Source organism: Nannospalax galili, unplaced genomic scaffold, assembly GCF_000622305.1.
Source record: "Nannospalax galili isolate Female #2095 unplaced genomic scaffold, S.galili_v1.0 scaffold342, whole genome shotgun sequence".
NCBI lineage: Eukaryota > Metazoa > Chordata > Mammalia > Rodentia > Spalacidae > Nannospalax > Nannospalax galili.
The window spans coordinates 1,740,072-1,764,076 of NW_008349359.1; the positions used below are offsets into that span (position 1 = coordinate 1,740,072).

Below are 24,005 nucleotides of genomic sequence, written 5' to 3' on the forward strand. Positions count from 1 at the left end.
ATTTGTGTTTTGTTTCAATTTTATATTCACAGATATATTTAAATCTAGATAGGAATATTTGTGATTTGATCAGCAATACATGGTAATGCATGGCATATACATTGGTAAGCTGGTAATAAAGCATCAATTGCTCTTTTAATTTCATGTACAAATTTGAATTTTATGCAAAAATTCTGGGTTTACTCTTACATTAGTGGGAGTCTCTGAAGAGGTAACCCTAATAATCAATTACAGGTAAGCAAACACTTTTATTTTCTACTCCCAGCCAAACAAAAATACAAAACATACCATTTTCATTATGCAAGGCTTCCTTTTAACAATTCAACAAGAATGCCATATAACTTTCTTAAAATGATCAGAGTGCCAATGGAGGAAGTTTAATAAGTATATTTATCTAAAGTGAATTCTCCAGTAAGAAATGGAGAATTTGCTGCCTTTACTTAGAACAAAGGTGTGTAGTTATTTGTTGAATTTTATGTGCAGTTCAGCATCATTCCCTTATTGGAAACATCAGTATTTCCCATCAGAGTTCCCAAAAGGACTTAAAAATCTCAAAATTCTGGTTCTCCTTTGACTTGCTTCTCTCTTGATTCCACCCAGGCTTTATTAATGGTTCGCTTCATGTCACCATCTCCATCTTCATAAATTTTCTTTAGAACATTCATTAATCCCTCACTAGGATCTGTTTCAGCACCATACGCAGGCTTTTCTTTCTCTTTGCAGTCTTTTTCAACCTGAGTCAAGTAGTCCCATCGTGTGTTTTCTGCTTTCTTTTTACATAAGATAATAACTGTATCAGTCTTGACTTTTTGGAACTGCCTTCGACAGAGATGGGTTTCAAAAGATTGTTCACAATCATGGAGTAATTCTTACCATTTAGATTCTTTACCAAAAGATCAAATGACCTCTCTGTGAAATGTACCTGCACGTTCTCAGTGGGAACCTGTTGAACTCCAGTTAAAGTAATATAGATTTTCACGAGCTTATCTGACTGATCCCATCCATAATTTCTGATCTTCACCGTGTAACCTGTTGTAATGGGAGCAACCATTGCAGCTGGCTTTTCATTGTCAAGAAGTTCTGGTTTCTTCTGTGATTTCTGTTGCATCTTGTTCCTTATTTCTGTCTCAATCTTAGATTTTTCACCTGTAAGAGCATCACATACTCTCTTCCTAGTGGACTTTTCCGGGAATATATTCACCTCCTCTAGGTCTTTCTGCAACTCCTCCAAAGCCGAAGCCATATTCCTGCAGGTCAGGCTTAAGGCCCAGCAGCAGCCGCGCACCGAAGAGGACAGGAAACGCCACACCGAACACGCCGCGGGAGCTGCACTTGACCCAGCGCAACTCGCACGGACCGCCCTCTGCGCGCCAGGAAGTCTTCTTAACAGCAAGAGAATTCAATTTTTTTTTTCTTTCCTTTTGTGGTCTGGAATATGGATGTGATGCTGGAGCTGTAGGGCTCTCTCTGGACCCCGAGGTTAAGAACCACACAAGGGGTGGCAATGCAGAGCCAGCAGGAGTAGGGTCTCTCTCTCTCATGCTCTGTGAAAGGACCTCAGACTGCGCCCCTGTGGACCTCATTTATAGGAGTGTGTTGGAGCCACCATCTTTCAGAGAATTCCTAAAAAGCAATTCCTAACTAACAACTTGTTAGAAATGGAGAGTGCTGTGACAGAACTTGGAATGCAATGTGTGCTTAGTAGATAAGGGAGAAGGTCATACTTAAGGATTGAAGTATTACAGGCTGGGATTAAAAAATTTGAGGCATGTTTTGTGATGCGCCTCTCATCCTGGGGTGAGACCTTTTTCCCCTGGGATGGCTTGTGACACCCTCCACCAATAGCTTGCTACAGAAGCATAGCTCTGTGCTTTCTAGGCTGAGTCTTACAGGCCCAGTTGCTACTGCCACCTAACCATCCTGAGGAGGCCACATGATGCTACTCTGATTAACAGCCCTGGTGAACCTGTCCATCCTTCCCAGACTTCCCAGTCCAGGCCTCAAGGAAGCGAGTGAAGGAGCCACCATTTAAAAGAATAAATTTAAATATTTACTTATTTTTATTATTGTGTATGTGCATGATGTTGCATCTAGGTACGTGGGTGCTACAGCATGAATATGGAGGTCAAAGGACACCTTTGTGGAGTCTGTTCTCTGCTTCCACCTCTATGTGGGTTCTGGGTATTGGACTCAGGTTGTCAGGCTTATGAGGCAAGCACCTTATCCACTGTGTCATCCTGCTGGCCCAAGGAGTCATCTTGAAGTGGTTTCTTCTGACCTATTTCAGGCCCAAGCCATTAGTGTTCTCCTAGCCCCACAAGTCATTTGTGCTAAGGTCTCCAACATGGAGAGGAGAAGAGCTGACCTTACTGTGCTTTTCCTGATTCCTGAGTTACAGAATTGGACACCAATAATACAGTGGCTATTTTATTCTCTGGGGGCCTTTGTTGCTCAGCAATAGACAGCTGGAACAGTATGGGTATGGTGGCCCATACCTGTACTCCCAGTACTTGGGAACCTGAGACAGAAGAATTGTCATTAAATTAAGGCCAGCCTGGGCTACACTGCAAGTTCCAGGCCAGGTGGGGCTATAAAGTAAAAGTAAGTCTGCCAGAAAAAAAATCAAAACAAAAACAAAAAAAGCTGGAGAAGGGGGCTAGAGAGATGGCTCAGTAGTTATGAACACTGACTGCTCTTGCAGAGGACCTAGGTTCAGTTCCCAGCACCTACATGATGGCTAGCAACCATCCAGAACTCCAGTTCCAGGGGACCTGACACCCTCTTCTGACCTCTGTGGGCATTGCACAACACAGTGCACTTACTTAGATGCAGGCAATACACTTATACACTTAAAAAATAAAAAATAATAGGGAACTGACAGTGATTCTAGCCACTCTAACAGCTATCAAAGTGTCTGAAAACAAATCCTGAGTCCATCACTCTCCAGTCAGGCCATGGCAGACTGCTGGTGCCAGCTGGCCAAGATGGACAGTACCTGAAAGGGGGAGTGAGGATTGAAAGAAAGAACAAGAGACAGAAAAGATACTTGGGAGGGCTAACAGTGGTGCCTGCAGCCCCGGTTTATTTCAGCTCTGCCTTTTTATACAGAAGACTCAATTCCTATCAATAGCTGTTTTTCCCACCTGTATCTGAGGGTCAAGGAGCAGTCAAATACTTCAAAGGCTTCTTTGATCTTTTTGTTTACCACTATTGCCTCCAGGTCAGATATTGTGAGGCTCTCGCCCATATAAACACATTCCTCCTGATTAGGCAGATTAGATACTGGTGTGTATAACACAAACTCAGTAAACAAGGCTACCACAGCTCAATGTACATAATAGACTAGCAGCTCCCAACAGCAGACAAAAGAAAAATGAAGAGGAACCCAATAGAGAGATGCTTTTGGAAGCTCTCACCAAGAAATTCTAATGGATTCTGATAGAACATTTGAAATTTGCCGTTTTGACTTTTTTCTTGTTCCTTGTCTAGAACTTGTAATGCTAATTACTCTTGCCATGAGAGCTCTTAACTAACCCCTAAAAGATTTTAGGGTTACCTCTTCAGAGGGGAGGATGTTAGAGTAGTGAAAATCTAAAGGAAGGAAGGAAGGAAGGGAGGGAGGGAGGGAGGGAGGGAGGGAGGGATTCAATTTTGGAGTCTTTTAGATAGACCCACTGAAGGCGTACTCCAATTGCCTCACCCTGCGTTCCTGTTCAGCATGGAAGAAGCCAGAGTAGTCTGCATCCTGATTCCCTATCAGCAAACTGGGTAACCTCTTCAGGGGATGGTGTGATAAGAATAGGAGGTAGGAATTGGTTAGGCAGTTAGGGTAAAAAGACCCCAAAGAAAAGTAGTCAGTTTCTTGGCTAAAAATAACATGTCCTTGGGCCTCTTAACAACATACTCAGTTCCAAAGGCCAAAAATGTCAAAAGTATTTGGGAGCTCTTATCTAATCTCTAAAAGATTTTAGGGTTACCTCTTCAGGGGAATGTTAGAGTAGCAAAAAGCCCCATTTAAAAAAAGAAAAAAAAAAAAGAGTACGTGAAGTTGTTCAGGAAAAAGTGATGGTGAGATATGGGAGGAGTTGGAGGGGAGGAAGTGGGCGTGGATTTGATCAAAACACCTTATATGCATGTATGAAAGTCTCAATTTTTTTTAGTTAAAAAAATAAAAATATAAATATTTTAAAAGTTGGAACAGCTGGTAATTTTTGCTATCTTTAGATAAAAGTTTAGTTCTCTTTCACAGAAAAGAAGCCCAGATACAGACAGTCCAGGGCTGACTTGACTTCATAGTCCAAAAGCACTGACCCCTTTATCCTCCCTGCTGCCCAGAATACAGGTATGATGGCTGGTACTGCAGCAGTGACAGTGGACCAAAAGGCAATCTTGAGGATGGCAGAGAAAGTGGAAAGAGGCCTGGAGCTCTGAGAAATCAAGAATTTCAGTTTTGTTTAAGGTGCTGTAATTTTAGATCTTTAGGTTATAAAGTAAAGTAATGCTAGCAGGGACCGATGAGTTTAGAACAAGGTGAGTTGGCTCAGTTGGCACTGAAGTGTTGAGCTGTTAAAACAGAAACAGTCATAGCAGTCCTGGGTATAGCTGAGAGTGCCAAGAATCTAAGGTCGGAAAAATGGAGAGCAATGCAGAACCTCACAGAGTACCAGTCAGGAGAGTAAGGGAGACTTGGCCGCAGAGAGCTCCCACCTTCCCAGGCAGAAATCAGGAGGGAAGATCTTCATTAACATGGCTTCTTAACCCCTGCTGTGCCCTTGTGTACATACAGGCCTTAAGGGTCAGTTTCCACATGGACCAGAAGGAAGCTCCTGGAAGTTTAGTCACTTGTTAATCTCTTCTTTTGTCTCAGTGCCTGCAACAGTAACAGGTCCCAAATATTTACAAGCTGAACTGGTTGGCAAGGAAGCCATGGACAGGGAGGGGTTCAGGGAGTAGTGAAGGGTCTGATGTTGACAGCAGTCAGGTAGGCTGGGGCCCAGGAGGGCTGTTGACACATGGCTCAATGTATCAGGACACTGGTAACCTTGGGAAGAAGTGTTCTTCTGGGAAGGTAGAGGTAGAAACCATCAGCTATGGGGCAGGGAGACTGTGCTATGGATAGGATACCTTCCTCTTGGGAAGGAAAAGGAGAGACACAAGGGAAGAAAGCTGGGGGTGATGTTGGCAGAAGGAAGAATGCTGGTGCGGGGAGGGATGCTGGGGAAGGAGGGAAGCTGGAGGAAGGAGAAACGCTAGAGAGGAAGAGATACTGGCGAGGGATGATGGGGATGGATGGATGCTGGAAAAGGGATAGATGCTGGGGGAAGAAGCTGGAAGAGGGATGGATGCTAGGAGAGAGCTAGATGCAGAGGAAGGAATGGATGCTGGGGGTGGAGGGATGCTGGGGTAGGGACAGATACTGTTGACCTTTTCTAGTTAGCCATATTCATAAGCAGAGAATAGGGACCTGAGATGGAACCACCCCTGACCTCTACAGGATGCTACTTGCCTCACCAGCAGTGATGACACTGTTGACATTTCAGTATTGAGCACACTGTTTAACTTCTTATGCTTTATGTATTAAAGTCTTTCCATGTTTTCCCCCCAACTGAGGCAGGGTAGAAAGGCATGGAGACATGAGAAAGGAAAGGAGCCCCTCACCCAAACATCTGGTTGAAGCTGTCTCAAGAATTTTCAAGCAATTAACAACTGCCTTTCTCCTTCAAAGTCATAAACCTGAAATTTTCTAAAAATCTCACCAGAAATCCCATTTTCAGAGAAAGGGGCTTCTGGGATTTTCCTCCCTCACACTTCGTTTTTTAAAAAAAAAAATGTATATAATTGTGTGTGTGTGTGTGTGTGTGTGTGTGCCTGCGTGTGTGCATGCTATAGTGTGCATGGAGAGGTCAGAGGACAACTCTCAGGTGTCAGTTCTCTCCTTCCACCTTTATATGGGTTCTGGGATTGAACTCATGGGACCAGGCTTGTATGGAAGGTGCCTTTATCCACTGAGCCATCTTGCTGGCTCTAGTTTTACCTTATCAGACTATAATTTCATCCAAGACCTCTCTGGAGCCACCTCACATATCTCTCTTATCGAGAAAGAGAAGGAAAAAGGGTTTCTTAGCAACTTTTTGAAATGTAACCTGAGAGCCACCAAAATGGTATATATAATGGCTAATGCTAAGATAATTAATCATGTATGCTTCCTTGAGAAGGCTGTACCCACACCTTGGAATGTCTAACTTTCCCCTACTTTCTATAAGGAAGCACATATCTCCACCTGGATGTGACTTTCACTACATATTTTTTTCTGTGTTGACTCCATGAATCCCAGTTAGGCCTGAGTCCAGGTCCCCAAAAGTCTGGGGGAACTCCTCAGGCTGCTGAGGGTGACAGTGTGGGGGCTATGTCTCTGTCCCCCTACCACTGCCACAGCCAAAATCTAGGTTCCTAGGAAGCAAATGTTTTTTAGCCCACTGTGCACAAAGCAGTGTCCCGCTGATGCAGGCTCCCTTTCAGTTAGTTGCCTTTCCTTCCTGCAAAACACGTGAACTGGAAGCAGCCTATCCTATCTGAGGTGGCACACTAGTTGATGACAAGGCTTCATAAAAACAGGAGGGGGGCTCCCCTAAAGCCCTCTGAGGATGCTTGGGTGTAACAGGCCTCCTCTGCCCCTAGTAGCCACTGGAGAGCAGGAAGCCTGGAGGGGCAGGTTATGGGGGTGAGGGTCAGGGTCAGGGTCAGGGTAGGGTTGAGGGCAAGGGTAAGCGTCAGATAATAAAAAAGGATGAGCCAACATTCACCCTCATGGTCACTTTATTCTGTGCTCAGATGGTACAATGACTGTATAAATGTCACTTCATGTGCTCTGATGGCTCCAAGGCATGGCTACCTTCGCCTTGCAACAGCCAGGTCCTAGCTGACTAGCTCTGATAATTCAGAGCCTGCTCCCTATTCCTTTACTGGAAAAGCAATAACAGCTAGCTATTCCAGTTGGAGGGAGGATCTAACTCACATCAGTATCAGCATCACCTGGGTGGGGACCAAGTTTGCAAGTCCAGAAGCTCAGCTTACCAGTGGATCAAGGGGGTCGATGGACTCATGCTCCTTAAGCTGATGGGGGTAAATGGTAAAGCCATTCCTTTCCAATGTTACTCAAATAGGAATTACCCAGATGGGGCTGGAGCAGAGTCATTGGTCTTCTCACATTGCAGGTTCTAGTCACTGGGGCCAGGTCTAGGTTTTTACCTAGCCCCAATCACATGTAAGGATGCAAACAGGAGCCCATTAAAAAAAGAACTTTGGATGTCACTCATCTCTCAACAAGCCAAGGACTGTGGAGGGACCATGTAGCTCAGAAAAACGGCTATCTTCCAGGTGTGCTGGACTCCACTTGAGCCACATTTCTAGCTGCCCTTCTGTTTTTACTTCTGTCAGCTTGGGCATCTGAGGAGCTCCCATCTCATCCTTCTTCAGTGAAGCCTGGGGCCTGCAACATTGCCCAGGTACTTGTGTGTTCAGGGATTTCCCAGAGATTTACCTCCAGTGGTAAGGCCTTTCTTAGAGTGCTAACCTGCCTTTCTGAGGCTGTCCTTTGTATCCTTATTCTCAGAGTCACTATATAAAAGCTTAAATTTACTGGCTGTGGTGTCTATATGATAAATAAGGGGACTCATATTTAGAAATAAATAACTGTCTGGAAGCCAGAGTGAACTGCTGGAGCAGGTTTGTCAGAGAGTTGGTGGCAGTGGACAGCTTTGTGTGCCTGGTGCCACTTCCCTGTCCAGGCCTCCCTGATTGACATCCTGGATCCTCATGTGTTAACTTTTAACCTTTTGCTGGAAAGCTGAGGCCAGCCTGCCTGTACTCCTGGCCAGAGAGCAGGGCCAGCTGCATGTGGGGTCAGCCTCTGACAACTGAAGCAGTCACAGGATGGATGGGGTTCCCTGGGGCCTAGGAGGGACACTGGCTCTTCATGCGTTTCTTCTTCTCCACCGCCAGTCTCAAGGCCTGAAGGAGCTTGTCTTTGTTATTGAGGATATTGTACTCTGACAGCTTTACCAATTTGTCAAAGGCAGACTCCGAGTAAGTCAGCTCTTTGGTGGCATAGGGAGATTTGGGGCCATAGATGTTCAGCTGGCCCAGCTCCAGCTCCTCGGGACTTCTTTCCACACCTGAGGACAGAAAGACTTGATATAAACCCTTATTACAGTTGTTGTAAGGATTCATTTGCACACACAAACACACCTGAACAAAAACGTGTGCATGCATGCATACTCACGTGGGCATGTATACACTACTAAGCTCCTGTGGCAGGGCCACAGTTTATTCATTTCAGGATTCCCCTAGCACCAAGTACTGCTAGGCACATAGTGGAGTATTAGTGACTCAGAGAGTAGGAGACTATATTGCAAGTCATGAGGTGAGAGAGAAGGAGCTCTCTGGGTTCAGGCTGGAGCTAAGCAAGGCCTCTCTTTAGGGACACCAGATTCTCTAAGTCTAAAGACAGCGGCCAGGGGCTGCTGAATGCAGAGGCAGCTTACCTGGAGCCTTATACTTCTGGAAGGTGTCACTGATGAGTGGGAAGAAAGCCACAATGGGGGCATCCAGCTCCTGGGGATTCTCCATCAGGTAGCATTCCTTGAGATTGTTGTCATCCTCCTCGATCGAGTAGCTGGGGAAGGGGATGTTCTGTGTGGTGCAGTACTCACATGTGTGTTTCAGGTGCTGCAATACCATGAGAGGACACATCTGAGTGTTAAGTTCCTGGGCCCAGCTTCTTGATTTCCCTATCCAGCTCTGGTCCCAAACTGTTTTGCCAATGTGTGGTATTTTAAAAAAAAAAAAAAAAAGGACCAAGCGGGGTTTTAAGTTCCGGGGCCAAGTTTTTTTTTTCCCTAACCCGCCCTGGGCCCAAACTTTTTTTCCAAATGTGTGGATTTTAAAAAAAAAAAAAAAAAGTCAGATCAGGACAAAATGCTGAGGCAGTAGGTTGGTGCCATCCAGCTGCAAGCTCCTTCCCTGAATGAAAACACAGAAACTCGACTGCTGCTGCTTCACCCAGACACAGACCTGGGTAGAGGTGAGTGGCATCCTGTGAGGGGAATAGACACTGAGGCCTGGCCGTGGGCAGTCATGGCTGGCTAGGCTCTTAAATGCATTCATAAATTATGGAACTCACAGAATCATAGGGCTGGGTTGTGAAGAAATGTCTTTAAAGTCAGAAAGAACCCTGGACTTAGTGTCAGAATCTCCTAAGTTTTGTATGTGCCCCATGGCTCACTTGGTATATGTGTCTGAAGCTAAGTACTCGCTATCCCTATGCCTCAGTTTCCTTTTCTGTGATGTGTGGATATATTAGCAGTGGTGTCTACTTCAAATTGTTTGTGTGAGGAACCAGGGAGATCATCGGGAGGGAAGCAAACTGGTACTTATTCATAAACTTAGCTTACAATCGCTGTCACTCTGTCATCTGTCTACCTCCTTTCTTCCCTTAACTTCAGGATAGAACTATGTCAAAGTCACCAAAAAAGTGTCTTTCCCTTTGTGAAAGTAAATGAAAGAAAGAAACAATAAAAACCATCAGTCACTAGTCCATTTTTTTGTTTGTTTGTTTTTATTATAATCATATGGAAGCCCATGGTCCCTGGGGTTATATTGAAAACAAGACATTAAAAATTTTCCAAGTTTTTTTTTTCCTAGATGAAGAATGGTCAGATGCAGCAAACGCTCAAAAGTAAGAGTAAGATTGTCATTCACAAAGTAAGTTCCTGTAAACCTCAAGCCCCAGTGTGTCTGAGAGCCATCTGGCTGCAGTGAGGTTCGGACCTCTAGCCCCACACCATGTTGTACCACTTGAGTGCCTCTGATCCTATCTCAGAGCCTGCTGACAGACCACACCATGTCACAGCTGCCCAGGCCTCTGAAATGGTGACACTGACTTTGTGATGACTCAGGAGCAGCTGGGGCTGGGACTGTCTGGGCCTTACTTGCCTTTGTCTGGGATCCTGCAGAATAATTGAGATGGATGATGAGGTCAACTCTTCTCTCTGGCCTGAGGAGGGGTGCATAGCTGGAGTTGACGAAGAATGCGGTGTCCAGCAGGTACAAGTGCTTCGTAAACTGTGTCAGCTGGTTTGGGAGGTGGTCCAGCACTGTGTCTGAAAACCAAGCCTTCCAGTTACCAACCTACCTGGTGCTCTGGTGTCAGCTATGGGTGGAGGGCCGTGGTGGGGACAGAGGACCTTTCTAGAGCTTCCTTCCCTCAGCCTGGGCCTCCAGCTTTCCCCTTCTTTCCACTGAGTTCTATTCCTCTGGGTGGCTGATGTACAGCAGCATGCTCTTGGGCCTTTAGCAAATCTTCTATGGGTTATGCACAGAAAACCCACTATGGCCCAGCCATAGAGCTTGGGGAGTAACAGGGGCATCAGACCATCCTATAAACTAGGGCTATCTCTGGACCCAGAGTCACCTGCTCATTCTGCCCCAGAAAGCGAAGAAAAGAATAACAGTCCATGGGACTGGAGAGATGGCTCAGCAGTTAAGAACACTGGCTGCTCTTGTAGAAGACCCAGGTTTGATTCCCAGCACCCACATGGCAGCTAGCAACCGTCTGTAACTCCAATTCCAGGGGATTAGGTGCCCTCTTCTGGCCTGTATGGGTATTGTATGACATGGGCACACTTCCATACAGGCAGGCAAAACACTCATGCACATTAAATAAATAAATAGTTAAAAAAGAAAAAAGAATAATAGTCCGGGTTCAAGTGATCTTTGTAGACTGTGGCCAAATAAAATACCATGTAACAAGAAAGTGCTGGACTCAGAGTGTGAGAGCCCCTTAGCTCTACCCTTAAAGGCTTAGCAAAGAGAGGCCGTAGGGAGTCAAAGCTATGAGAGTTTAAGCATGGTTCAAGGCCTGGGACTGTGATTCATCACAAGGGGTGAGGACAGAGCTGGGCTATTTCTGCCCAATTGCAACAGGACACCATTCACACTGAAAGGTACCCCCCAGGATGCAATGCAGAAGAAGCCCATAATCTCCCCATTTGTACAATGGAGCAGTCTTCTTCAGCTGGGATTGTCTTGCAGGCTACAGTCAGTAAATTACTTGTGTTTTCACTGCCCCCTGCTGGCCAGCCATATTTGTTCACACCCTTACAGTCAAAGGTGAACCTAGCCCTAAGGAAATTAGCTGTGTTTTACTCCATTAACATGGCCGGAGGAGATTATCTTTCTCTGTGGCAGCCTCAATACCTATTTCCCATTCCTCCCAACAGAGCCAAATCTGGAGGAGCACCCAAGTGGGGGTACCTTTCCACTTGGAGAACTGGCTGTCCTGTAAGTAGTCGGTGTGCAGTTGCAGCCCATACAGGAAGTTGTGGAACTCAGACACGAAGGGCCTATGTGTGAGGATCTCTCGGAAAGCATTGGACAGCCATGACCCTGGGATTACTACTGTGGTTTCCAAAGGGTTAGCATCACATCTGGGGATTTCAGGCAAAAGTGGCTCATCTTCTGCAGGAAGGAAGATGGAGGACCAGTCACAAAAGTTAGAGTAACTTCTGGTCGCCTGGCCCTTGAGAAGTGAGCCACTTTGAGTGCAGCTTCATACTGTCTTTGCATAGGCCTTGGCTCTGAAGCCAAGAGGACCCAGGAGAGGGACATGGGACAGGGGTGGTATGGGTAGTGGAGAGGGAGGTCCCAAAGAAGATGGTGAATCTAGAAATTTGATCTTCCCCTGTGCTTACAGATCTCTAGCCTTACCAGCTCTTGGGATTGTTGGAGGTATCCTGGTACAGATACTACCTATAACCACTCTGCCCTCCTCCCACCTCCAGTGAAGGGAAGATGCTCTAGCCCAACTGCCTTCCCATATCTGTGGACCACAGGGACAATTCAGAAACATATGGCAGGCAAATGGCCCTCAGTTGATGACCCATACCCCACACCTCCATTTCCCAACCTTGAGGGGAAGCTGGAAGTGTCACCCACCAATGTCTTGTAGTTTCTCCCTTGTCCATCTGTAAAAAAACTCTTCTGAGGTGTGTGACAAATTCCAGGCATCAAGCAGGTTCAGGGAGAAGATGCTGCTCCATAAACCTAGAGAAGCAGAGCTGCCATGAGCAACTTTCCCCAGGATCCCTGGGCCTCCCAAACTTCACTGGTTCAGCCTTGGCCTTGATGCTTACTCCATTCCAGGCTGCTCAGGGGCAGGATAGACTTGTATTTCTCTCTCCCACTGGGCAGTTCACTGACTGATGGTAACTGCCTTTGGCTCTTCTCCCCACAGTGCAGGAAGGAGGTACGATGGTGTTTAAGGCAAAGCCCAGCAGGGGCTATGGCTGACAAGTGCAGGCTTTGAGTTCAAGTCTAGTTTTACTCTTTTACCTCAGTTCACACAACTTAAACACTTAGGAAAGTTTTTGGCATACAGTAAACCTTAATATATGTAATGCTAGCTCTTATTTTTTTAATGTAAAATTTATATAATAATACTTGTATTAAAGCCATGTGCGGTGGGTCATACCTGTAATCCTAATAGGGAGGCTAAGACAAGAGGATTGCCATGAATTTGGAACCAGTCTGGGATACATAGTGAGTTCCAGCCCGAGGTACATGAGACCCTTTTAAAAAGCCAACAGTAAGGTTGGGCATAGTAACATGTCTTTAATTCCAGCAATTAGGAAGCAGAGGTAGGTGGAGCTCTGTGAGTTTGAAGCCAGCCTTGTCTACATAGCCAGTTCCAAGCCAACCAGAGTTACATAGTGAGAACTTCTTTAAAAAATAAAAGCCAGAACGGGAGGAATGGCTCAGCGGTTTAAAGCACTTGCTGCACTTGCAGAGGACCTGGGTTTTATTCCCAGCACCCACATGGTGGCTAACAGTCATCCATAATTCCAGTTCCAGGGGCTCACCCTCTTCTGACTTCTGAGGGCCTTGCATGACATGGGTGCACTTATATACATGCAGGCAATACACTCACACACAAAAAATTAGATATTAAAAAAATGAATGCCAATAATAATGTTAATATTCTATTTTTAATTTTTTAAGAAGGGGAGAATGCAAATGCTGGTCTCTCAATGACCACAAATTATGCAGTCAAACATTCTGCATTTGGAGAAATTGCAGGGTTAAGTCAGAACATTGGAAGTGCAATGGATAAGCCTCATCCTGGGAAAAACCACCTCCTTATCACTTTGTGTTTTCCCTGACAGGTAAGTCTATAATGATACTATTTTTTCATTAAAATTCTCACATAGAGGGGGCTGGAGAGATGGCTCAGTGATTAAGTGCACTTACTGTTCTTGCAGAGGACTCAGGTTCATTCCCAGAATCTACATAGTGGCTCACAACCCTCTGTAACTCCAGTTCCAGGACATCTAACACCCTCTTCAGGTCTCCTTGGGCACCAGGCACTACATGGTCCACATACATTCATGCAGGCAAATACTCATACATATAAAAAATATTCTCACGTAGAGATGAGAGAACAGGTATAGAGAAATTAGGTGATTTAGCCAACCTCACACAGCTAATAAATAAGGAGGCAAAGTTCCAGTTAAACTACAGCTTTCAGAACCACATGAGCAGTAACATAGGGGTTCAAGGAAAGAAGAAGGAACTGTGAGCTGGGAGTTTCTATCTGGACTTTAACTTAAGATGGAGCTTGAGTTAAACTTTCTGGACTGCGTTGGTTTGGGATAAGTGGAGTGTAGACATTCAGTTTAAATAAAGGAAGTTAAAATAACTGTTGTTGAGGTTGTAATGATAGGTCTATTTTCTGAGGTCATCCTCAGAAGGGGAGAGCTAAGAGTGACTGTCACAGTGGGCCCCAGTACTCAGTGATCCTGGCTTCTGGGGAACCCGGGACCATAGAATGGGGAGCTGGGTTTCCTCAGCAGCTCTGTCTTTTCCTCTATGGTCCCCTGTGGCCCCTGGGATCTGAGGTGCTGAGTTCCTTAGAAGCAGGCACATTGCTGCCTGGAACTAGACAGGGAGAAAGTGGAGATGACAGCATTCCATATCAGCCTGCCATATCCAGGCTGTTTCTGAGTAGACCCCCAAATAGGCCACTGGAGATCAAGGCACTGGGAGAGTCCTCCAGGGTTCCCAGTGACCTGAGGTTCCTAGTCATGTTTTTCTGGACGTAAAGGGCTTCAGGAAGATTTAAGGCAGTCCTGTCAATCTGGGCCGGTCGGTTCAGGAGCCTCTCCAGGTTCAAGGTGATGTGGCAAATCCAGAAAGTTTAAGAGCTTAAGGCTAACCAAGGCAGCCAGCACTGGGACAAAGATGCTTTCTGTCATTCCCCTGTTGAAAGGCAGGCCTGGTAGCATGTGGTCAAGTACCCTAAGGATTCACCTAGCATGTGGCACATCTCTGGCTCAGGGATCCTCTTCATCAGCCGCCCCATGAAGAACTCGGAGCCAAAGAGCTCAGTAGGGATGAAGGCCCCATACTTTTGCATGCCCACCTCATAGGGGGAGAACTCGAACCATTCTGCATACAGGGAGTAGTGTCAGTCACAGGCAAGGGAACCACCCACACAGCCCTCCCTCCTACCCACAAGTGCTGGCTCCAGAGCCTTGGGGAGCTTGGAATTGAGAACTGCAGTTCCCCTGTGGGACACACCAGGGCATTGAAGCTGGACAGAATACTCAGCAAGCAGCTAGGCTCCAACTTTTGCTCTTCAAAACCAGAAAAACAGGTGCAAAAACTGATCCCTCTAGACTTCCCTCTAAGCAGCCTAAAAATTACCTTAGACTTTTGTCCTTTACTATCTTCATCACTCTCACCCCCTTAACCTCCCACCCCACCTACACCATGCCCCACCCTCCCTAACCCTGCTTCATCAAAGGAGCCCAATAAGCTAAGGGACTCTGCCTGATGGCCCCACTCATGAGGCAGATTTCTTCAGTTGTGGGCACTGATGGGAAGATTGGCAAAGTGCATGCGTGTGTGCGTGTGTGTTGGGGGAGGGCTGTTGGGAGGGGGAAGACCTGGAGATGCAGGGTGCCTGTGCCCACTAAGAAGGGATCCCTCCTAAGTCATTAGCCATCAGTGTTACCTCTGAAATCCTGGTTGCTTACATCATCCTTGACATTGATGGTGAGGTAGATTGGCAGAGGGTTCTGGCCCCGGCATAAAGCAGCACGCTGCTCTGACAGTTTGCATTCATTTTTCTGTGGGAACACCAATGGTTAGGGAGAGGGAGCTTGTAAGGAATCCCAAGGGTCAGTGAAGAATGAGGATAATTTGGACCCTCAACAACCACTTCCTGACTCTGGAGTCTACCAGGTTACTGTCAGCTCTTAAGACACTTGGAGAATGGACCCTATTTCCTTGGGCTGTCCAGCAGCACAGGCTATAGGTGGTCTGGGAATGACCGCAGTTTAGGGATGTCTCTTGGAGTTCTGGGATTCTTCTCATATCTCAGGGGCTAGAGGATAAACTAAGAATGGGAGAGGACACCACTATCCCTCTTCATACCTATTATCCCCTCCCTCCACTGGAACCACAATGCCAGGAATTTTTGTTTTATCAACTTGGTATGTTGGATACCTCCATAAAATTTAGGCGGCAGTTGCTGGGTATGGTGGCTCATGCCTTTATTGCCAGCATTTGAGAGGCAGAGGCAGGTGGATCTCTGTGAGTTCAAGGCCAGCCTGATCTACATAATACGTTCCAGGCCAGCTGGGACTACAGGGAGACCCTGTATCAAAAGACCAAAAAGAAACAACAACGACAACAACAACAACAAAAACTAGAAAGATGTTTCAGTGGTTAAGAGCACTGACTGCTCTTGCAGAGGACCCAGATTGGATTCCCAGCATCCACTTTGTGGCTAACAACCATCCATAACTCCAGTTCCAATGATACAATGCCCTCTTCTGACTTCTGCAGGCATTGCACAACATGGGTGTATTTATACACATACTGGCAATACACTCATGCACAATCATACACATAAAATAAAAATTGCTTTAAAAAAGACTCAAGCTCTGACTCAGGCCCAGCAGCTGACTGCCAGGTAACTGTCCTTGGTTACCCTGTGTGCAGAGGCTCCAGAATCTATATATGGTAAACACACATGCAGCCCAACAACTCTTGGGCCTTCTTTGAAGGAAAAGTGGGTGCTTGTCACAACTGGGCCCTGAGATCTAGGCACTAGAAATGGATGTTCTAGAAGTAAAACCATAGACTCAGGGAAAATCCCAATTCACTGTCAAGGGGGCTGGAAGTTAAGGGGCCCCTGCCTTAGCCAGAAATGAATGTTCTAGAAGTAAAACCATAGACTCAGGGAAAAGCCCAATTCACTGTCAAGGGGGCTGGAAGTTAAGGGGCCCCTGCCTTAGCCAGAATGGAAGAGCAGAGGTCTTCCCATTGCCTCCTAGCCTTGCTTGTCTGGAAACCCTGGCTCTTCTCCACTCTAGGCCCTCAAAATGCTCAGATTTCTGACCTAGAAGGCTTTGGCATTTTCTTTTTTATCATGTGGGTTACTATTGATAGAAATATTACTGTTAAAATTTTTCTTGGTCTTTTGAGATGGGGGGGGGTCTCGATATGTAGCTCTGACTGACTTTGAACTTGTGGCACTCCTGCCTCTGCCTCCCTAGTGCTGAGATTACACAAGCTTTTATTTTAAAAATATTAACTGCTTACTGATAGAATTTCCACTGAGGAACAGTGGATAACCTGGCCCTACAGAGCAGGGCCAGAATTCCACCCCATCCTGCCTGAATTCAGAAGCCAGCACCCTTAACATTTTCCCCTACCCATGCTTCATCATGAGACCTGCAAAGGCAGGTCAGGCGGGATCCATCAAAAGTTATGGATTGGAACGGATGCCTTTCTGAGTCCCCAGGGGCCAGCACAGCTCCTGGCCTGCAGGAGGCAAATTAGTTAAAAGAATGAATGAAGAACAAGTAAATATTAAAGATGAGAGCCAACTCAGAGTGGTGGCACATGCTTGTAGTCCCAGCACTTGGGGGGCTAAAGCAGAAGAATTGCTTTGAGTTCAAGGCCAGCCCAGGCTATATAGTGAGTTCCAGGCCAGCATGAACTATGCAATGTGAGACTATCTCAAAACAACAAAAAAGATGAGACTCAAGTGATTACTGGTTGCTCAAATTACCTAATTTTCCTTTTTTATCCATGTGTATGTATGTGTGGGATGCACATATGTCTGCATACATGTTCACATGCACGTGGGCACATGCATGTATGGTTGTGTGTGCACATGTGTGTGTGTGCCTCAACATCAGGTCCTGACACTGATGTTGGGTGTCTTCCTCAATTGCGTTCCACTTTATTTATTGAGGAAGGGTGTCCTGTTGAACCTGGAGCTCACCAATTCCTACCCAGTCAGTTTTCCCTAGGGATTCCCTGTCTCTGCCTCCCAAGTGCTGGTATTACAGTCAGCCACCATGCCTGACTAGCTTTTACATGGGTTCTGGAGATCTGAATGCCCATCCTTCAAGCTTGTGTGGGAAGTGTTTTATCCATTTCTCTAGTCCAAATTGTCTTATTTCCTAGTAGAGGGAACCTACTAGAAAATAATCTGTTGTCTTGCCTCTTTTTTGGTAGTTCTGGTTTGAATTTGGAGCTTCCAAGTCACCTTTGAAAGAGGAGCCAAGAGCTGGTGGTCTGGATAGGGGTTTGTGGGAAGCTTTGATGTGGTGGCCAACAGCCAAAGGTGTCTCTTCTCTGGGGCCTAATGTGACAGGTCCAGGTATTAGCTGAGCTCACAGTGATATACAAGATCATATCCCTTGGGGACCCCTCTGCTCCACCACATCCCACATGACTGGCATCAGGGGCATCTCAGCACAGACTGGCTCTGCACTAGGGCACATACTGCTCAAATTACTAGCTATTGGAACAGGAAGGAAACTTATGAGGCCCATTCCCTGGTAGCGGTTAAGAAAATGAACACTACAGACCTCCAGTGATCAAGAACATTAGCAATGAAGGGTCTTGGCTACTGTGTTCTGAAATCTATGGCTGTCTATGCTGAGACCATGTTTCCTTGGACCTAGTGTAACAGGGATGCTGAAGCAGGAGACACAGGATATGGCTTACAGCTTCGGCTAAACGACCTCCAAAGACTTTACTGAGACTAAGCCACACAGTACTATAGGATGCTTCTTCCTGACCTTCCTTTCTCTCTCCTCCATGTGGGCTCAGACTGGCAATATGGTTGACAGCTCTCTAGCCTTGCTTAGCTTCCTCCCCATTTTTTCCTCACAGGTATTTTGGCCTGGCTTTCAGAAGACATGCTTCATCTATGTAGGGGAGCACCTAGGCCCCCAATAGGAGGGTCTCAGTCCTCTGACGGGGATGTGAAAGATGACCCCACCATCTTTCCCTGACATGTATTTGGACACCATAAGGTTCTTACAGCCCATGGATGTACTTGCAGGTCTTACCTAATCATTGTGGACATGGAGGTACAGACTCCCCGAGGAAGAAAGACTAGACAGGTGGGACCCAGGAAAGGCTGACCGCTTACCTTGTCCCCCAGACAATACTCGATCAGCTTGCCCCAGAAGTCTGTTAGGGTGACCCTGTAGCCCTCCTGGCTGTGCTGTTGGAGCTCTTCTCGGCATTTGCAGAGCTGGTCTGGGAACAGGGCAGGCATCTTGTCTTTGACAGCATGTCTCCGGGCCTCAAAGACAGCAGGCTCCAGGTTTTTGGAAGACCACTCAGGGTCACTGTACAAGGTAGCCATGGTCCTGGAGAAAGATAAACATGGCTGACAGAGTTGCCCCACCCCTGGTCTGATCAACTTAACATCCAGGTAGAGTAGATGTCCTCTGACCTCCACATGTGAGCTATGGCACAACTTCACCATGGGGAGTCCCAAATCTGCCAGGAGGAGGACCTGGAGGAAAGTGGATAAGGGTAGATCCACATGGTGGGAGACAGGTGAACATTACTACTCATAATCGATTGCTACCATATCTTGAATGCCTACTGTGTGTCAAGTATATGATGTTGGTTGAGATGAGGATTCTGAACTCAGAGCTTTCTGGGTTCAAAACCAGCTTCTACCATTCACTGTGTGATCCTCAATAGGATATTTAACCACTTTTTGCTTCAGTTTCCTTAACGGGAGTGGGTAAAATTGTAATTGATATACCTAGCTCATGCAGTTTTTGTGAAAATCATATGAGTTACCATTGTGTGAAGTATTAAAACAGTAATGGGACAGGGCTGGGGACATTTGATCCAGGTCCTGGGTACTTTCTGCTGTTCCCATGAGTAGGACACTAGCTAAAGATTTGTTTCCTTCTCCTCCTCCTTCTCCTCTTCTTCTCCCTCCTCTTTTTCTTCTTAAGTTATATGTGGACTATGGTGGGCAGAGGCAGCAAGATTGGGCCTGAGGTCTTCACTGTTTTCTGTCTGCCCCACAGTAGTTGGGGGGGGCAGTACTAACCAGCCTTCATAGTTAGCTATGAAGTTAACTTCATAGCTCTCTGGGAGCAGTCATTGAACATGAGCCCTGGTCTGAGTTCAAAATCTAGGTCTGGGGCCATCAAGACAGTTCAGTGGGTAAAGGCATTTTCCTCCAAGCCTGATGACCTGAGTTTGATTCCTGAGACCCACATGGTGGAAAGATAGAACCAACTCTCTTAAGTTGTCCTCTTACCTCCACAGGGCACAGATACACCCCTCCACAAACACACAAATAAGTGTAATAAAAACGTTTTTAAAGAAAACTTTTTAAAAAAAATTCCAGATTTGTGACTCATGAGATGAGTGACCCTGGGTAGTGGTCGATCCTCCTTTCCCCAGTTCAGGTGATCCCTCAGCTGAGGTCTGGATCTGTCTGTCTCAGTTAGCCTGGATGAAGCCTGTGTATCAGCATAGGTCTAAGGGACCCCCTCTTCTTTTCTAGGCTGGTCCCAGGGAAGATGGGAGATGGTCAGATTTCTTCTACTAAAAGCACCTTACCCTCCATAAGGCTTGCTTGTTACTTTTATATTTTCAAAAGGCTTCTAATTCATTGCTAATACTTTATTTAGTTATTTACTTAGTTACTTATTTATTGACAGAGTCTCATATAGCCCAGGCTGGTTTCCAAGGTAGTATAGTATAGCTGAGGCTGGCCTTGAATGCTTGATAATCTTGCCTCTACCTCCTGAATGCTGGGATTGTAGGCATGCACTTCCACATCCAGCTTGCTAATGCTTGTTATAAAAAGAATATTTTCCATCCTTTCTCCCATTGGGGCGGGGGGAGCTTCAGCCTCTCACCCTAACATGCTGACTAAGTCTGAGGTCTTTCCTGTATCTCTCCCTCCCTGTAGTAGTCTTGGGGGTGGGGAGGGGAATGCATGTCCTTTAGTCTCACTGTCTGGGAGCAGCACTTGAGAATGGGTTCTGGACTGAGTTTAAACTCCAGATCTATGACTCATGGCCTTAGTGACCCCAGGAAAACTACTTTGTTTCTTCAGCTATAAGATAACACTGGGAAAGTTATAGTTGATTCTCTTTATCTATGGGTTCTTCATCTATTAATTCAATCAAATGAGGAATGAAATTATTCAGAAAAATTTTCCTCTTTACTGTATCTATGTAGACCGTCATTATTCCCTAGATAAAACAATGTAACATCCATTTACACAGTAACCACACTGCATTTGGTGTTAGAAGTAATCAGAGATTGTATGAGCTATAATACTTGCAGATACCATGCCACTGTATAGAAGGGGCTATCAGCACCTTATGTTATCCTGGGGATATCCCCCTGGATATCCTGTAACCAGTCTTTCAGGGATGCTGATGGACAGTTACGCTTGGTGCAGAGGCAAAAAAGATAATTTTCCATGTCATCTGGACCAAAGCCTGCATGCAGCACCTGAAGAGTAGATACAGAGTCAAGAGGCTTCCCAGGGAAAGTTTACATCTGCTCTCTCCCATGAGAGCTACCTGGAGATTCTCTAGGAAGAAAGGCATAAAATAGGACCCAACCAACAGTCCCTGACAGAGTAAGACACAACCCTGACTGAGAGGACTTCTGTCATCTCAGGTCACTGAATATCATGAACTGGGGCTACATGATGATTTTAGTAGGCCCCTTTCAGTATAAAAATATTTAAAAATCATGTTATGACTGTGTCATATGAAATAACTATATTAATGCCATTTATTGAAACATTTTCATTAACCTATAGATTCTTTTATTCCTTGTGATTTAATTATAAAATAATAAATATCACATTTAAAATATTTTATTTATTATTTTTATTTTATGTGTATGAGTGTATTGCCTGCATGTATGTGAGTGCACCCATGTTGTGCAATGCCTCGGAGATCAGAAGAGGGCTTCAAATTCCTCTGGAACTGGAGTTAAGAACAATTCATAGCCGCCATGTGGGTGCTGGGAATTGAACCCGGGTTCTCAGTGCTCTTAACCACTGAGCCATCTCTCCAGCCCCTAAATATCACATTTTTGTGGGCCCCAGGCACTGTGCCTCCTGTCGGTGTTGACCTTGGCCAAGCTCCTTTTAGAAGTCCAGTACTCATCATCCTTGTTCTCTAGCAGAGAGTGGGGAAGAGGGAACCCCATGGAAAAGACCTGCCTATTCCTTTTATGATGCCTATGGAAGCCTGACTTGATACAAATAGTGGGCAGAGGATGCAGTTAAGGGAGATAAGGCAGAGCAGATGGATCAGCTCTACCCTTCCTGGGAGACTTGGCTCATCCCTGAGAGAGGGCAACTGCATCTCACTAGAACAGTCAGTGGCACCAGGGCTGAGCTCATCGTTGACTACCACATTCCTAGACTGCTGCCACATCCCAGGGAAATAGCCAATAATGGCCAATGATATGGTGGTTTAGTGCTTAATACTGGGAGAGGTCATGCCTGTTGTTATTCCCATGTTATAGATCCAGCAACTGAATCAAAGGATCTCATGCCCCAAATCACACAGCTCTGCATGGTAGAGCTTTCCAAGCATCATGAGTCATTTTTACTTGGAATGGGAGAGGTCAGAGCTTCACCAGATCCCAGACCACACCCATTTGCTACTTCTTTTGGCTTCTACCAAACAGTGACTCCCAGCTCCTTACCAGGTGGCACCTGACAAGCCGGTGATGTAAGTGGAACAGTTCAGGAGGTTCAGCTTCTGCAGCCCCAGCAGGTGGCCATACATGGCAGTCATAGACCTTGCTCCACCCCCAGTGGCCATGATGGCTATTAGTGGTACCTGGGGGCACAGAAGCAGACTGCTGGGAAGAGCTCTGTAGGCAAGGCCAGGTAGGAGAAGACATGGAGTAACAGCAGCTTAACAAGAATGGTGGAAGATAGAAATCTGGATAGAGAGAAGGGAAGGGAGGGAAGCAACAGGAAGGCTGCCTTCATAGAGCAGTGGGCTACCTGGGAGGTCCAGAAGGTGACCTTAGTTCTAATCTCAGTGGTGCTACCAATAAAGGCTGTGCTGCCTAACCCAGGCAATCTATCATGTCAGGGAAAGTCATGGTTGGAAGAGTTCTGAGCACTCACCCCAGCCCTCAGTTAATAGATGCTGAAACTGAAGCCCAGGGAAATGCATGTTGTACTAGTTAGTCTTTGTCAACTTGACATAAACTAGAGTCACTGGGAAAAGGGAAACTCATCTGAGGAATTTCCTCCACCAGATTGGCCTGTTGGCATATCTATGGAGCATTTTATTAATGGCTAATTGATGTAGGAGGGCTCGGTCCCTAGGCAGGTGGGCCTGTACTATGTAAGAAAGGTAACTGAGCAAGCCAGGGGAGCAAGGCAGTAGGCAGTGTTCTGCTATGGTTTCTGCTTCAGTTCCTGCCTTCAGGTTCTGCTTGAGTTCCTGTCCTGGCTTCCCTCAATGATGAACCTGTAAAGTGAAATAAACCCTTTTTCTCCAATAATGCTTTTGGTCAGTGTTTTATCACAGTAACAGAAAAGAAAGCTAATGCACATATGAATCATGAATGGTGACAGACTGACATCTGTAGATAGAAGTGATGTTAGAACAACAGGTCCCAGCCCAGTACATGATGCATGTTCAACCTTTTGTAAAAGCAAAAGATAAACCATATTCTGATGTGGGGATATGGGGAACCATTTCTAGGTTAAGGTGTCCTTGGTGTGTTTCTCTAAAGATGGGGCTGTAAGATCTTTCCTTCAGCTGAAATCTAATCACAAGCTCTCTTCCCATTTATCCCTGCATTCTGGCTAGCCTCAGAAGGAAGGTATTCAGAAGGCTAACCTGCTTCCCAGTCCACCCGAGGGAGGTACAGAGGTTTTGACAAAGGCACCATGGCTTCTTCCAGGTGAGGAGGCAACTGGCCCTGAGAGTAGAAGGGGCTTCTCTCTAGCTTCTTACTACTATCATCTCTGGTGCGTGTCTACATTTGCATACTAGATAGAAAAGAAAACTAGAGGAAGAAGGTAGGATGTGGGGTACATAAATTGGAGGAACTTTCAAATGTTTCCTGGCTCAGTAAGGACTCATTTTGCTGCCAATAAAGCAGTTCAGTCATGTCAGGATCGTGTGTGTGTGTGTGTGTGTGTGTGTGTGTGTGTGTGTTTTCTTTCTCTCTCTTCTACTCTCCCTGGCCCATGAACATGCACCAGGAGCTCTTGTCTTGGCACCAGGACCTTATCAGTTGGAGCAACCACAGAATCGAGGTGGCACTGTGGCTGTCCTGAGGCAGGGGAAGACTGGGGTGGCTGGTGGGACATGGGGTTGGAGGACCAGTGTTTTCTTAAGTGATTCTGAGTCCAGGTCAGTGGCCCCTGCTTACCCACCTCATCCTCAGGCAGGTCTTCCTCCAGCTGCAGCACCTGCCGCAGTGCCTCAGCCACCACCACCTTCCGCTTCTGCAGGAACTCCATCTCTTTTTGGCACAGGCTAAAGCCTAGCCGCACATCCAGCGTGTCAGGGCTATGGGAAAGGGGACCCCGGCTGAGCTGGCCTGTAAGCTTTGCCTTCAATTGGCATATCTGGCTTTCCAGTTCTGCCATGTACCTCTTC

The 24,005-nt window shown here is 46.1% G+C and overlaps 1 protein-coding gene, 1 non-coding gene and 1 pseudogene across 3 annotated transcripts in view; all 3 read right to left on the minus strand.

Moving 5' to 3' along the window:
• Positions 1–228: 228 nt before the first annotated feature.
• LOC103744944 lies at positions 229–1,358 on the minus strand (annotated as a pseudogene).
• A 6,456-nt stretch (positions 1,359–7,814) lies between these two features.
• The window catches only part of Pla2g4e (phospholipase A2 group IVE), a 79,743-nt gene continuing 63,552 nt past the window's right edge, over positions 7,815–24,005 (minus strand). The window contains exons 11-20 of one of the 2 annotated variants that reach the window (XM_008846810.1): positions 23,780–23,915; positions 22,081–22,217; positions 18,515–18,737; positions 15,071–15,185; positions 14,365–14,502; positions 11,995–12,102; positions 11,314–11,517; positions 9,994–10,160; positions 8,544–8,727; positions 7,815–8,174 (exon numbers count right to left, since the gene is read on the minus strand). In XM_008846810.1, the coding sequence (XP_008845032.1) occupies positions 7,954–8,174; positions 8,544–8,727; positions 9,994–10,160; positions 11,314–11,517; positions 11,995–12,102; positions 14,365–14,502; positions 15,071–15,185; positions 18,515–18,737; positions 22,081–22,217; positions 23,780–23,915 (1,633 nt within the window). In that variant the 3' untranslated portion in view covers positions 7,815–7,953. Of the gene's footprint in view, positions 8,175–8,543; positions 8,728–9,993; positions 10,161–11,313; positions 11,518–11,994; positions 12,103–14,364; positions 14,503–15,070; positions 15,186–18,514; positions 18,738–22,080; positions 22,218–23,775; positions 23,916–24,005 lie in introns of both variants that reach the window. The other variant, XM_029570258.1, reaches the window with a different exon arrangement.
• On the minus strand, positions 13,059–13,228 carry LOC115072633. Its single transcript, XR_003851670.1, has one exon. It is a non-coding gene; the product is annotated as a U1 spliceosomal RNA (small nuclear RNA).